General features: G+C 43.9%; 1 protein-coding gene across 1 annotated transcript in view; it reads left to right on the forward strand.

Moving 5' to 3' along the window:
* The first annotated feature begins 2053 nt into the window (after positions 1-2053).
* Positions 2054-12444, forward strand: part of LOC107377374 (hepatocyte growth factor activator) — a 29451-nt gene continuing 19060 nt past the window's right edge. Inside the window, exons 1-6 of the mRNA XM_015946908.3 lie at positions 2054-2532; positions 2602-2641; positions 2777-2870; positions 6876-6937; positions 7040-7183; positions 9217-9348. Of these exons, the coding sequence (XP_015802394.3) occupies positions 2464-2532; positions 2602-2641; positions 2777-2870; positions 6876-6937; positions 7040-7183; positions 9217-9348 (541 nt within the window). The 5' untranslated portion in view covers positions 2054-2463. The remainder of the gene's footprint in view (positions 2533-2601; positions 2642-2776; positions 2871-6875; positions 6938-7039; positions 7184-9216; positions 9349-12444) is intronic.

A 12444-nucleotide genomic window follows, 5' to 3' on the forward strand; every position in this document is an offset into this window, starting at 1 on the left:
TGCCCGACCAATTCACATGTGTTTTGTGAATTTGGAGAAGGCTTATGACCGTGTCCCCAGGGGCTCCCTGTGGGGGATGCTCCAGAAGTATGGGGTGGGTGGCTTTCTGTTAAGGGCCATTCAGTCCCTTTACCAGAGGAGCGTGAGTTTGGTCTGCATAGCCGGTAGTAAGTCGGACCTGTTCCCGGTGAGGGTTGGACTCCGCCAGGGCTGCCCTTTGTCGCCGGTTCTGTTCATTACCTTTATGGACAGAACTTCTAGGCGCAGCCGTGGTGTGGAGTGTGTCGAGTTTGGTGGCAGGAGAATCTCGTCTCTGCTTTTTGCGGATGATGTGGTCCTCCTAGCTTCATCCAGCTCTGACCTTCAGCTCTTGCTGGGTAGGTTCGCAGCCGAGTGTGAAGCGGCTGGGATGAGGATCAGCACCTCCGAATCAAAGACCATGGTTCTCGACCGGAAAAGGGTGGCTTGCCAACTCCGGGCCGTTGTAGAGGTCCTACCTCAAGTGGAGGAGTTTAAAGCTTGGTTTATGCTTGACGCATTCACTTTCCACACGGTGATGCGGCTCTCGGCTGGAACGCGCTTCACAACTCGCAGTGTTTATGGTTCGTGCGGCTCGTCTCTGCGGTGAGCCAATATTCTCCCAAACTGAACGGGGCAGCATGGAGCTCTAAGGCATGCATCCAACACTACACCATAGTAGAAGTAGAAATGACTGTTTACAACATGTCATTTCAGCATTTTTAACAGCGTTCTCCTCTTTTCCGACAGTGCGAGCTATTTCTCTCCAAGAATTATTAACAACATGTTGATCACGGTGATCTCTGAAAGCTGAATCATACAAATGTCTGTATTTACGAACCTCTGCCATACTAGTTCTTGCCGGTCCGCCCATGTTTTTCCGCGTCCGTCCGTCCGCGTGGTTAGAAATTTTCCGAGGTGCGTGTTGCGGAAATTCTGGGCCGTGCAGAGGCGCGGCGGAGGGGCGTGGTTGTTAAAATTACGCAAAATGACACAACTTTTCCGCACGGAGCCGTGCGGACCTCGCGGACGCGTCAAGCATAAACCAACCTTAAGTATCTCGGGGTCTTGTTCACGAGTGAGGGTAGGAGGGATCAGGAGATCGACAGGCGGATTGGTTCAGCATCTGCAGTGATGCGGACGCTGAGCTGATCTGTCGTGGTGAAGAGGGAGCTGAGCCAGAAAGCCAGGCTCTCGATTTACCGGTCGATCTACATCCCAATCCTCACCTATGGTCATGAGCTTTGGGTAATGACCGAAAGAACGAGATCGCGGATACAAGCGGCCGAAATGAGTTTCCTCTGTAGGGTGGCCGGGCTCAGCCTTAGAGATAGGGTGAGGAGCTCGGACATTCTCGGAGTAGAACCGCTGCTCCTCCGGATCAAAAGGAGTCAATTGAGGTGGTTTGGGCATCTGGTCAGGATGCCTCCTGGACACCTCCCCGGGGAGGTGTTTCGGGCATGTCCTGCCGGCAGGAGGCCCCCGGGTCGACCCAGGACACATTGGAGAGGTTACATCTCCAATCTGGTCTGGGAACGCCTTGGGGTCCTGCCGGAGGAGCTGGTGGAGAAGGCCAGGGAGAGGACGGTCTGGAGCTCCCTAGTTGGGATGCTGCCCCTGCGACCCGGACCCGGATAAGCGGAGGAAGACGACGATGACGAGCTGGCCCAATTGGCTGAGGAGAGACAAGTATGGTTTCCCTGCTTAGATTCTGCCCCTGCGACCGACTCCGGATAACTGGCCAAAAATGGATAGATGGACAAAATCTATACATTTCGGAAATATCTAAAACACTTTTTATTCAAAAATTTTTTTAATTCTTCTTTTAAATATCCTTAAAAGCTATAAAACTTCTAACTAGATTCGAACATAAGCAAAGCTAGCATGATTATTTACTCTTTCAAACTTAGCTTGTTGCTAGCTAGCCATATTAGCAAGTGATGCCAAGTTTTTTTTTAATTGAATCATTTTTTTTGGGTTGTAAAATTATTGAAATAGGATATTCAGGAAATGATGACTTTAGTTAATATTTACTGAACTATTTGGAATGTTCGCTTGATAAGCGGGACCTTTACCTCACTTGTAATTTGCATTTGTGCGTTTATGTCCTGCTTTTTATTCATTACTGAAAGTGACCGTGTTAGAGAAAGGTTCTAGTGGAGAGAGGGGAAAAAAAGCCCGGTCCCCTCCTCCGCTCTGCCTCCAGATGGAAAGTTTTAAAGTCTCCTCTCCGTGGATAAGAAGCTAAGATAAACGCAGAGGTAACTCCAGCCTCCGACTTTTAGACAAGCCTAAATGACGCAAAGGGTTTACTCAACACAGCCCAAAACTGCGAGGGACAGGACAATACGTGCAGGGATTCCCACGTCTCCTATGACCGACATAACGTGACAAAGCCGGAGTTTTGACCCAGCTTCAGGAAATTAGCCCGCTTGGATCCATCAGATGCAAGTTATCAAGATCATGACTGAGCACATGCTGCTTTTTCTGTTATCCACCCTCAGTGGAGGCACGGTGAGTCTTCCTTCCTTTTCTGTGCTTCTGAAGAGGAGAACTGTGATATAAATGTGTTTTTATTTCCAGCACATCTATGATGAAGCTGTTGTCTCCACAGTCAGGAAAGGTGGGTTTTTACTTCATTTGTGGCTTTAAATACATTTAAAAACCGTGCAGCTTAAGAAGAGTTTGTGCAGCATCTCATGGGAAATAAAAATGTGGATTTCTGATTTTAATCATCATTTATTCACTCTTTTCTCAGTTTTTACCAAATCTGGCAAAGAGTGTAAGTTCCCATTTCGACAGGGTGGAAGGCTTCATCATGACTGCATCACCACCACCACCTCAACACCGTGGTGAGTCTGAATCTTAGAAAGAACTGAATAAATCACAGAATTAATCATGTAATCAGATCCATGTTTAAAAGCCAAGATAATTACTGACATTTATTCAGAAAGTGTGATAATATCTGGAGTTTACACCACTTTTACCATTCGTCTCAGTCTATCCCAGAGCTGCATAATCAGCTGTCACAGTAAAACCACGATTTATGCATTTGTCTTTATTACCGTGGATCGTAACCCAGCAACGGTATCTTCGTTTTACTATTTTGGAAAGAACAACAATGTCGCTGAAGGGCCTTTCCAGTCATCATCACTTGGAGCCGAGACAGGAAGGGTGGAGGTGTGAACAAGTCGGAGCAGTATGTATGCAATTATATATGGACCAACTCCTCTGGTCCACCTACAACTAAAGGTTCTGCAACAGGAGCCCACGTGCTGCCTAATCCTCAGATCCCTGTTTCAATACTTTCTGGATTGTAAACTCACCTGAGTGCCGCAGAGGTATGCTGCTGCTGCAGGTAAAACCTGTGGATGATTGACAGAGTTCCAGCTTGTAAGCTAGCAAAAATTGCAAATTCATGATGAGGTAAATGGTAAATGGCCTGTATTTGATATAGTGCCATCTAGAGTCCTGGAACCCCCCAAGGTGCTTTACAACGCAATTAGTCATTCACCCATGCACATACACATTCATACCCTGGTGGGCATGAGCTACGATGTAGCCACAGCTGCCCTGAGGTGCACTGACAGAGGCGAGGCTGCCGTGTAATGATGCCACCGGTCCCTCCAATCACCACCAGCAGGCAAGGTGGGTTAAGTGTCTTGTCCAAGGACACAGCGACAGACTGAGCAGGGCTCGAACCTGCAACCTTCCTGTGCCACCGTCGCACAGGTGATCAACAGTATTTCACACTATTTATATATAATAACAAAAGCCAAATGGTTCATTCATTCCTTCATTTTTATGCATTTTACTATATTTGTTCATGTTTTAGGACGCTGGTTTGAATGTTGTTGAATTTTTTGTGAACATGTTAATACTATGCAGGGTACAAATTACACAGAGGCTTCCAGGGGGGCACAATGAGACGGGGGGTGAGGGGTTTCTACTTTGCCTTGGCCCCCAAAATGCCTTGAAATGGCCCTGAGTGTGGAACTTGGTTTTGAAGGTGATCTGAATTGTATCAAAAAGATAAATGTTACATGTTTATAAATTATTTCTTTATAAAGGTAAAAAAAAAGTGTAGTGGGATACATATTCCTTCATTTTCCTTTTCAAGCACTTTGTTTTTGTTTAGATTTTTTTCACTATTTTCCTGTTCTATTTCTCGCTCATCTTATTGTATCTCCTCTCAGTCCTCCAGAAAAACTGCTGCCTTCTGCTTCCTACTGTTTCACCTCATGAGTTACTTTTGATGGTCTTGAATCAGAGAAAGGGTAGAATGCCTTCTCCAGGTCAGGGATGAGGTTCTGTCTCAAGTGGAGGAGTTTAAGTTGTATCTCGGGGTCTTGTTCATGAGTGAGGGAAAGATGGAGCGTGAGATCGATAGGCGGATTGGTGCTGCGTCTGCAGTGATGCGGGTGTTGTACCGGTCTGTTGTGGTGAAGAGAGAGCTGAGCTGGAAGGTGAGGCTCTCGATTTACCGGTCGATCTACGTTTCTACCCTCACCTACGGTTGTCACGGTATGAAAATTTAACCTCACGGTTATTGTGACCAAAATTATCACGGTTTTCGGTATTATCGCGGTATTTTTTAAACGGTGTTGCATATGTTCAGAAAGCATTGATAGTCCTGTTCTACACAAACTGAAATAGTTCTGAAAAGGTTTAACAGTGTTTATTAAACCTAAAATAACACAAAGCCTTAGCAAAAGTGCAACTTTTCACAAGTAAAGGAACAAATAGCTTCTTTTTCTGGAACATGTTACAGTAGTCAGTGCAGGTTTAAATTATACAAATCCAAACATTCGAAACATAAACAATATGTAAACAAATCAAAGAAACACCACTTGTTTTCTCATATACTTGTTTTCTTCATTATCAAAATGAAAATCTAAAACTCCAGTCCACACTTGACTTGAGCACTGTACAAGTCAACCTTAAAAAATATGTATTTAAAATAAATAAAAACTTTAAACAAATTACTAAAATAACTACTACACTATGTAATCAAATCCAAATGTTCAAGTATAAATGGCATTGAATAAGTAAACAAATCAATGACAAGGAACTAATTGTATATTTCTCTTCATCATCAACAAATAAGATGCTTCATCCAGCAACAGGGTGTCCGTGACACGGTTTAAATGCTGGCAGAGGACGCTGCGGCTGCAGTATATAGTGACTCGTTGCATTCTCCCTCAACCAAAAGTCCTCACGTCATGCATTTAAGCTAAAATGCTAATGTTAACTTACCTTGCACTGGCTGTAGAGACGTGGGTGATGGTCACGCAGATGTGCCATTAGATTCGAAGTGTTGCTGCCTTTTGCAGACACTTGTTTCCTGCACGTTCTGCAAACGGGATAGCAGTCTTCTATTAACTGTCCCTCAGCATTTTTCAGAAATCCAAAATATGCCCATACTTCCGATTTAGTCTTCTTTGAGGGCTGATGGATGTCCTGGGCGCTGCCGTCTCCTCCTTCGGCCATTATTCCATCTTCAAAGTTTTGGTTGCAAAGTAAAAAGTGTGTGTGCGCGGGAACTTCGGCAGAAGCGACGGTGGCTGGTAAGGGTCACCGCGCCTAAACCGCGGCCACGGTAAACCCACCGAGATAATTTAGTTTTTTAAAAACTGGGCGGTTATTTTTATTGTCAACTTTTTTACCGGGGTTTACCGCTATACCGGTTACCGTGACAACCCTACCCTCACCTATGATCATGAGCTTTGGGTAGAGACCGAAAGAACGAGATTGCGGATACAAGCGGCTGAAAAGAGTTTTCTCCGCAGGGTGTCTGGAGATAGGGTGAGAAGCTTGGTCATCTGGGAGGGGCTCAGAGTAGATCCGCTGCTCCTCCACGTTGAGAGGAGCCAGTTGAGGTGGTTCAGGCATCTAGTTAGGATGCCTCCTGAACGCCTGGTGATGTTTTCAGGGCACGTCCAACTAGAAAGAGAACTAAGAACTACCCAAATGAGAACACTCCAAATCCAGTCCAGGCGGAGTGGAGCTGATGCTAGAGTGTAAGTGCCATGAGTTCCTCGGCTGGCCCGGGAACGCCTAGGGAGCTGGCCCAAGTGGCTGGGGATAGGGAGATCTGGGTGTCTCTGCTTAGGCTACTGCCCCCGCGATCTTCCCCCGGATAAGTGGAAGAGGATGGATGGATGGAGTTACTTCTGAACTAAGCAGATCAAAGGGATCTACCGATCACAAAAATAGCGGGGTGTGAGGTGTGTGGTCGCGCCAGTGAGGCAAGCACAAGCGATGAGATTTGCTTCAGAGGAGCATGCCAGGCACAAGTAAAAGACAGAAACTCCAAAGAATATGAGCAGACATGAACAACCGTGTTAATTATATTGGTTTTGGTGGTGCCACTTTGAGAATGTTGCCATGCGCAGGACACAGCTGCCTGGTGCGCACAAACAATCGGCGCTCTCGCTCCTCTCTGCTCAGAAGATGTCCCAGTACTCTGAGAGTCCATATAAATAATGTAATATTGGTAGAAACAAGGTCTTCTATCTAGCTCCCCCCTGGGTGGTTAAGTTGAGGGCTTCTACGACCTGTCACCCTTTCAGGGGAGCTGGTGCTCCCCCTAGCTCCCCCATAATTGGAACCCTGACTATGGCTGCATAGTATGTGCATAGGTGGCACAGTTGCCTGGCAGCAAGATATTTGCAGGTACAAATCCCAGCTATGGCCTTTTTGCACATCGTAGCCCCCCAGTGCAACTGACTAAGCATTCATTCACCGCTGCAAATGTATTGATTAAATGAGTGAACCACACCTTTAATAAAATACATGATGTTTGTTTGGATTATAAACACATTGAGTGTGTGATCTTCCCATTTTTCCTCTCGTAGGTGCTCCCTCACACACAACTTTGATCGGGACAGGAAGTGGGATTTCTGTGTTCAGTACGAAAGTGAGTTTGTCAAACTGAAAAGCACAAATCCTCTCTTGTGAGGTGACAGTGATACCTTTGTTTCCTTCTTTGACTGTTTATTCCCTCTTTGGTGTTTTTTAGGTGTTGTAAACTCGTCTCATACTGGGCTCGATCCATGTCGGGTGAATCCGTGTCAGAATGGAGGCGTCTGCATGTCCGTCTCACAGATCAGCTCGTTCGAGTGCTCATGTCCAGATGCGTTCTCCGGAAGTTTATGTGAGCAAAGTAGGTTTTTGTTGGCAGTATTTCCTTCATCAAGAGTTGTTTTCCTTGATATCAATGCAGTTTCAGCAGAAGTAAATGAGACGGAGTTTTTGGTGTCTATGGGTGTTTCTCAATGTCAAGGAACCTTGCTTTGATGCCTTGGTTCTGCCCCGGTTGCCCAGGAGATACTTCATCAGGAACCTTTGAGGCGTGTTCCCATCACCACATTCTACCGAGGCATCTGTTCTTCATTTGTTAGCCGTTTAGCTAGCTGAGCAAGGATACACGGGAGGTGTTTTTTAGCCTGGCCTTGGTCAAAATGTTCCCAAAATATAATATAAATAAATGTAAACAAAGATTGATTGATTGATTGATTGATTGATTGATTGATTGATTGATTGATTGAATGAGAATACAGCGCAGTGTTTTCAAAAGAATGACAGATCAGAAGCCAGCAGCTACTTCGGGGCATATTTTCAGTCTAAATGAAAGTCAGCTTATCTTAGCTATTGGGCTGATATCTGAAATGTTGTTTAGATCCAAAGCAGTTATCTGTGGTTGGTTAGTGGCTTAGTAGTTTCAGCTTCGGTGGCTAGCAGCTAGTAACTTGCTTACATGTTTAATTTAACTAGGGATGCACTTATATGAGATTTTTGTCCGATACCGATACCCGATATTAATATCACTGTTATGGCCGATGACCAATATTTGCCGATACCGATATACTGACACTGATGCATCTAAAAGATTTTGTATAGACTGAAAACTATCAAAGCTGAATTTACATTGTTATGTACACACACTTCACACATTTACGCTTCTGAGATAGTTACAATCACGGTCACATGACTAAACAAATGCACAGAACCCCCTCACCGTCTGAAACAGATTAACAAATGGAAAAAATATTGCAAAAATATCGGTTTTATTCGATAAGTTTTATTTATCGTACCGATACGATAAGTTAAAAAGGACTAACATCGGCCGATACCGATATTGATGCAGATATATTGTGCATTCCTAAATTTAACCAAGATATACCCTGTCTGAGGGCCCGTTATTATGCCCAGGCGTTTTCACCATTGGGGTCTGCAACTTTGCCTTGATTTTAATTGTTTTCTCTTTTATCTGTTTTTATGCTTTTTTTATTCAGTTTTTATCTTGTAATTGTATTTATTATTGTGTTAGCTTTTTATTGTTGCATTCATCACCTTGGGCTTCTGCTAGGGTTGTGGAAGGTGCTCTATAAACCAATAAATGAAAAAATATATACACCGAGTATATACACAATAAAAAAAGCAAAAGGCTTGTTGTACATAATTTATACGTATAAAATGTAACTTTATCTAACGTGTCATGTGACACGATGTGCCACCACTGGAGCCGTGGCCACGTGAGATGAAGTCTGTTCCATTTAACTGTTGTCTTTGACCAAGGAAGGATAGTGTCCTCATAAGAAAGGGGCCTGGCCTAGCAAGACATCCTTGCTAGGCCAGGCGCCTTGACATTGAGAAACACCCCATGTGACGCTTGTATTTCTCTGTCATGTTGTTTTTACTCTCTAGTCCCACATTTGCAAATAATTCAACAAACCATAGAATAGAACACATATGTATCATATACAAAAATGAAATTAGAATAGGTAAATAATAATATTTATACATTTACATGTAGATCTGCTGTAATCTAAATGTTTGTATTCACTTCTGGGAAAGTGAAATACTTTGGCTCCACTCAAACTAGCCATTAGCTTATCATTCCTGAAGGACAACATCTAACTTTTACATAGAAACACATGAAAATGTCTAAAGTATCTCTTTTAAGACCTTAAATATGTCTGAAGAATTATTACATTGAGTGATCTAGTTGGATATTTGTATGTGTTCAGATTTTAGTTTGCATTTGAAATCACTAAAGCAGCTTTGAATGAAAAGAAAAAGAGTCCATGCATCGAGTGGTAAAGCATTTCTCACAGCTCGGTCATCAAAGGCTCTGCCGCTACGCTCCACTGAGCTCTTTTATCTCCTCTCACATTCCAACCTGCTGCCTTTCAGAGACGTGCTATGAAACCCTACACCTGCACCATTATGACATCGGAGAGTCTTGGGGACGGATTCACCTCCGTAATGTGGAGCAGTGCACATGTGTGGCGGGGGAAATCGAGTGTCAAAGAGTCCACTACACAAGTAAGAGCCGCTTTGTGGCCGTGCATCAACTGTGTCTTTCCTTTGTTGGAGTGAAAACTCGGCGACCTAGCGGGGATCGTCTACGGCGACACGTTGCAGACGCTGCTACGTAGGGAGCTTTCATAGCAAAGAACACCTTGCAAGAATGCTTCTCTTCTTCTTGACATCATGCCTCAGAAATGAAAGTGTCGGGTTCCCCCCTCGTCTAAAGGGGCTTTTCTTGTTCTTCTACAGTAACGCAGCTTTTAGTAAAATGTATGAAAGGCCGGCCCGGCCTCGTGTTTGATCCCAGCTGTGTAGTCAGCAGAGAAACTTCGGGGTTTATATGACCTAATGTCTCACAGTGAGTCAGTATGGAGGTAAATAGGACACACCCCATGGGCCTTTACTCTGCCTTTTGTCTCAGTGGGGGGTGCATAGTCAGCTACAGGCACAGGCTTAGCTTACACCGTAAATTACTAGTCATGTAAATCATGTTAAATCTAATAATTTAGCATTAATTCTACATGAACAGTACAGGTTAACCATGTGTTGCCTTTTGTACCCATTTACCTGTAGCGTATGGTAATATTAATGTAATGCTGGTGGTATGTGTGAGTCTTCTTCCTGAAGGTCTTTGTGGGAACGGTTACGTTTATTACTCTACACATCGGATGGAAAGGCCGGTCCAGTCTATCGTCTGGATGTTTTGTGTGTCAGAGGGAGCGATCTTGGACTTAATTCAGTGCTCCAAGCAAGCCCCCACAATGCGGCTCAAAAATTGAGGCCAACCCAGAAGTACCAAAAATTGCAGCTCCACCTGCATCCACTGGGGGCTGGTGTCAGAAGCGAGCAAATCCTCATTCACTCCCATGTTAAAAATACCAATTTCACAGCAGAAATAAACATGTTTACAGCCTGGTACCAAAACATGTTTTTGGTTTAAATTATCTAGTTTACACTCATGACAACTCTGAGGGGGGTGAATTTTTTTTCTCGCTCTTCTGTTTAAGTGTATTAAAAGCCTAAAATTTTGTATAATTAATGAGCATCAGACCCACGTGACCACAGAGCTAGCCTCAGTAGAGCCTCGGTCTGGCTTGGAAACTGTTCCGGGGTTTTGAGTCTCTGTGTTTGTGTATTCTGTTTTGGATATTTTTTTTGTGCAATTGTTGGACAAAATGACTTGCTGTGGCATTAATTGCACTAATAGAGCGTCCAAGGAGTCTCCACTTCATTTTTTTCGGTAAGTAAAATTATATTTATGTATTTTAGGTCACTGCCGAGCTGAGTTTAGATTTTAACATGTACTGTTTAACCATGAAATTTAAATGTAATAGGGTAAAACCCAGTGCATTTAACATAATGCTGCACTTTAGAAAATGGGTTGAAATATAACATGTTAGTGGAGCTGGGTTCCGACTATCGGCTTGTGGAGCTCTCGGGAGACCGATGTTTTCCACCCGTTTCTCCCCTCCACCGCAGCTCGGCGCATCTCTGTCTGCTGCGCGGGCTGCCGGCTTTCAGCAGCTTTCGGGAGACCTCTGTGTTCAGCCCGGCGTATCTCTGACTCAGAAGCTCTGGTGTTGTGCACAGTTAACTCCGGTTGTAGCTAGGTTGCTACCTCCGTTAGCTTAGCTCCCACCTCCGCGTTAGCTTTGGGTTAGCTTCAGGTTAGCTTGACCGGGTGTCGTCAGTTGATCCCAGCCTTACAGCCCCACCCTCAGCTCCTCCTCTCTTCCCTTTTGTGGAATTGTCTGGGCTTGACGGAACCTGTGACACGGTCAAAATGGCGGGGGTGGCCACCTCCCATTTTGGCACAAAAACGTGTTATTGGAGTCTATGGAAACCCATTGTCCAATATTTATATGTCGATGGCTCCAACCAAAAATTATGAACAAATGTTACTTTTGCTGAAAGCTGCAGCTAAATTAAAAAGGCATACAGACAAACATCTGCAACAGTTTTGACAGAAATTATTTTTGAACATCTTCAAAACTCCAGCCACAAGAGCACTTTTGTTTTAGAAATGTGTGCAGTTTGTCTCCAAAGGTAAGACTGGATTTGATAAGCACACACACCCCTCTAAAGGTGAAGGTACTGAAAGGGAAACTGTGCAAAAAGGAGGCCGAGATCAGAAGGTCTGAAAAACTCATGATCAAAGTCACTTTAAAGCTGCAATATGTAATATGTATGTTAAATTGTTTATTAAATCTATATTAGGCTGGACGATATAGAAAGCAAACATATTGATAAAAAACAGTTGTATTGATCGATATCAATATTTACTGATAAATATAAAAAATGTCTATTGATAGATATCATTATTGAATTACGGTCCACTTCAGCCCTAATCTGTATCCAGTTTTCATCTCCTGACCATGTGAAGGAATCTAGTACATTTTGCTGTGATTGAATGTCGAAGCAGAAATGCCATTTATTTTGAATGGTTGGGGTTGATGCCACCTTGTAAGAGTGTGTGCTCTGACGTAGGCGTGTTCTTGAGGAGGCCATGTTCTCCTTTAGCTAGCGGCTAGATAAGCTAAGCTAGCAACTGGAAATGTGCGTTTGAAGGTTAATCCTTGAGCAACTCATCTCTGGTTCTAAGCTCCAGGGCGTTGGGATTTTTAGGACCTGGGCAGGGAGCGTTGAGACCTCTGAGGGCAGTCCCATTGTGGCTGACTGACGCTGGGATAACGTTCAGTGATTGCCCACCAGATTCCCCAGAGCTCCCTATTATAAACCAGCCAACTATCACCAGCAAATAATTACATAATAATATGCATATAATTAAGTAAATAATGAAATAGGTTCGAATGTCACAGGAGTGAGCATCTTGCTGACTGCAGTTCCTCTAATGGCCACAAGGTGTGCTCTCTGCAGCACCCTCTGCAAACTGCAGCTTTAAAGGACTGGAGGAAACTTTGGTTGCTTCAAAACAAAATGTAACATCGTGAACATTTCAAATCTATTTCCAGCAACACGTTCACCACTTTCTGTTTAGCTTTTTTAAATAACATGTATTTGTGCTGCATTTGGAATGATTTGCTGAAATAAGCAAGCTCAGACGACCGTTTGTCATGCCACCTCGGTTTTTTCTTATTTACAGACGGCAAA

This window comes from Nothobranchius furzeri, chromosome 2 (genome assembly GCF_043380555.1).
Source record: "Nothobranchius furzeri strain GRZ-AD chromosome 2, NfurGRZ-RIMD1, whole genome shotgun sequence".
Lineage (NCBI taxonomy): Eukaryota > Metazoa > Chordata > Actinopteri > Cyprinodontiformes > Nothobranchiidae > Nothobranchius > Nothobranchius furzeri.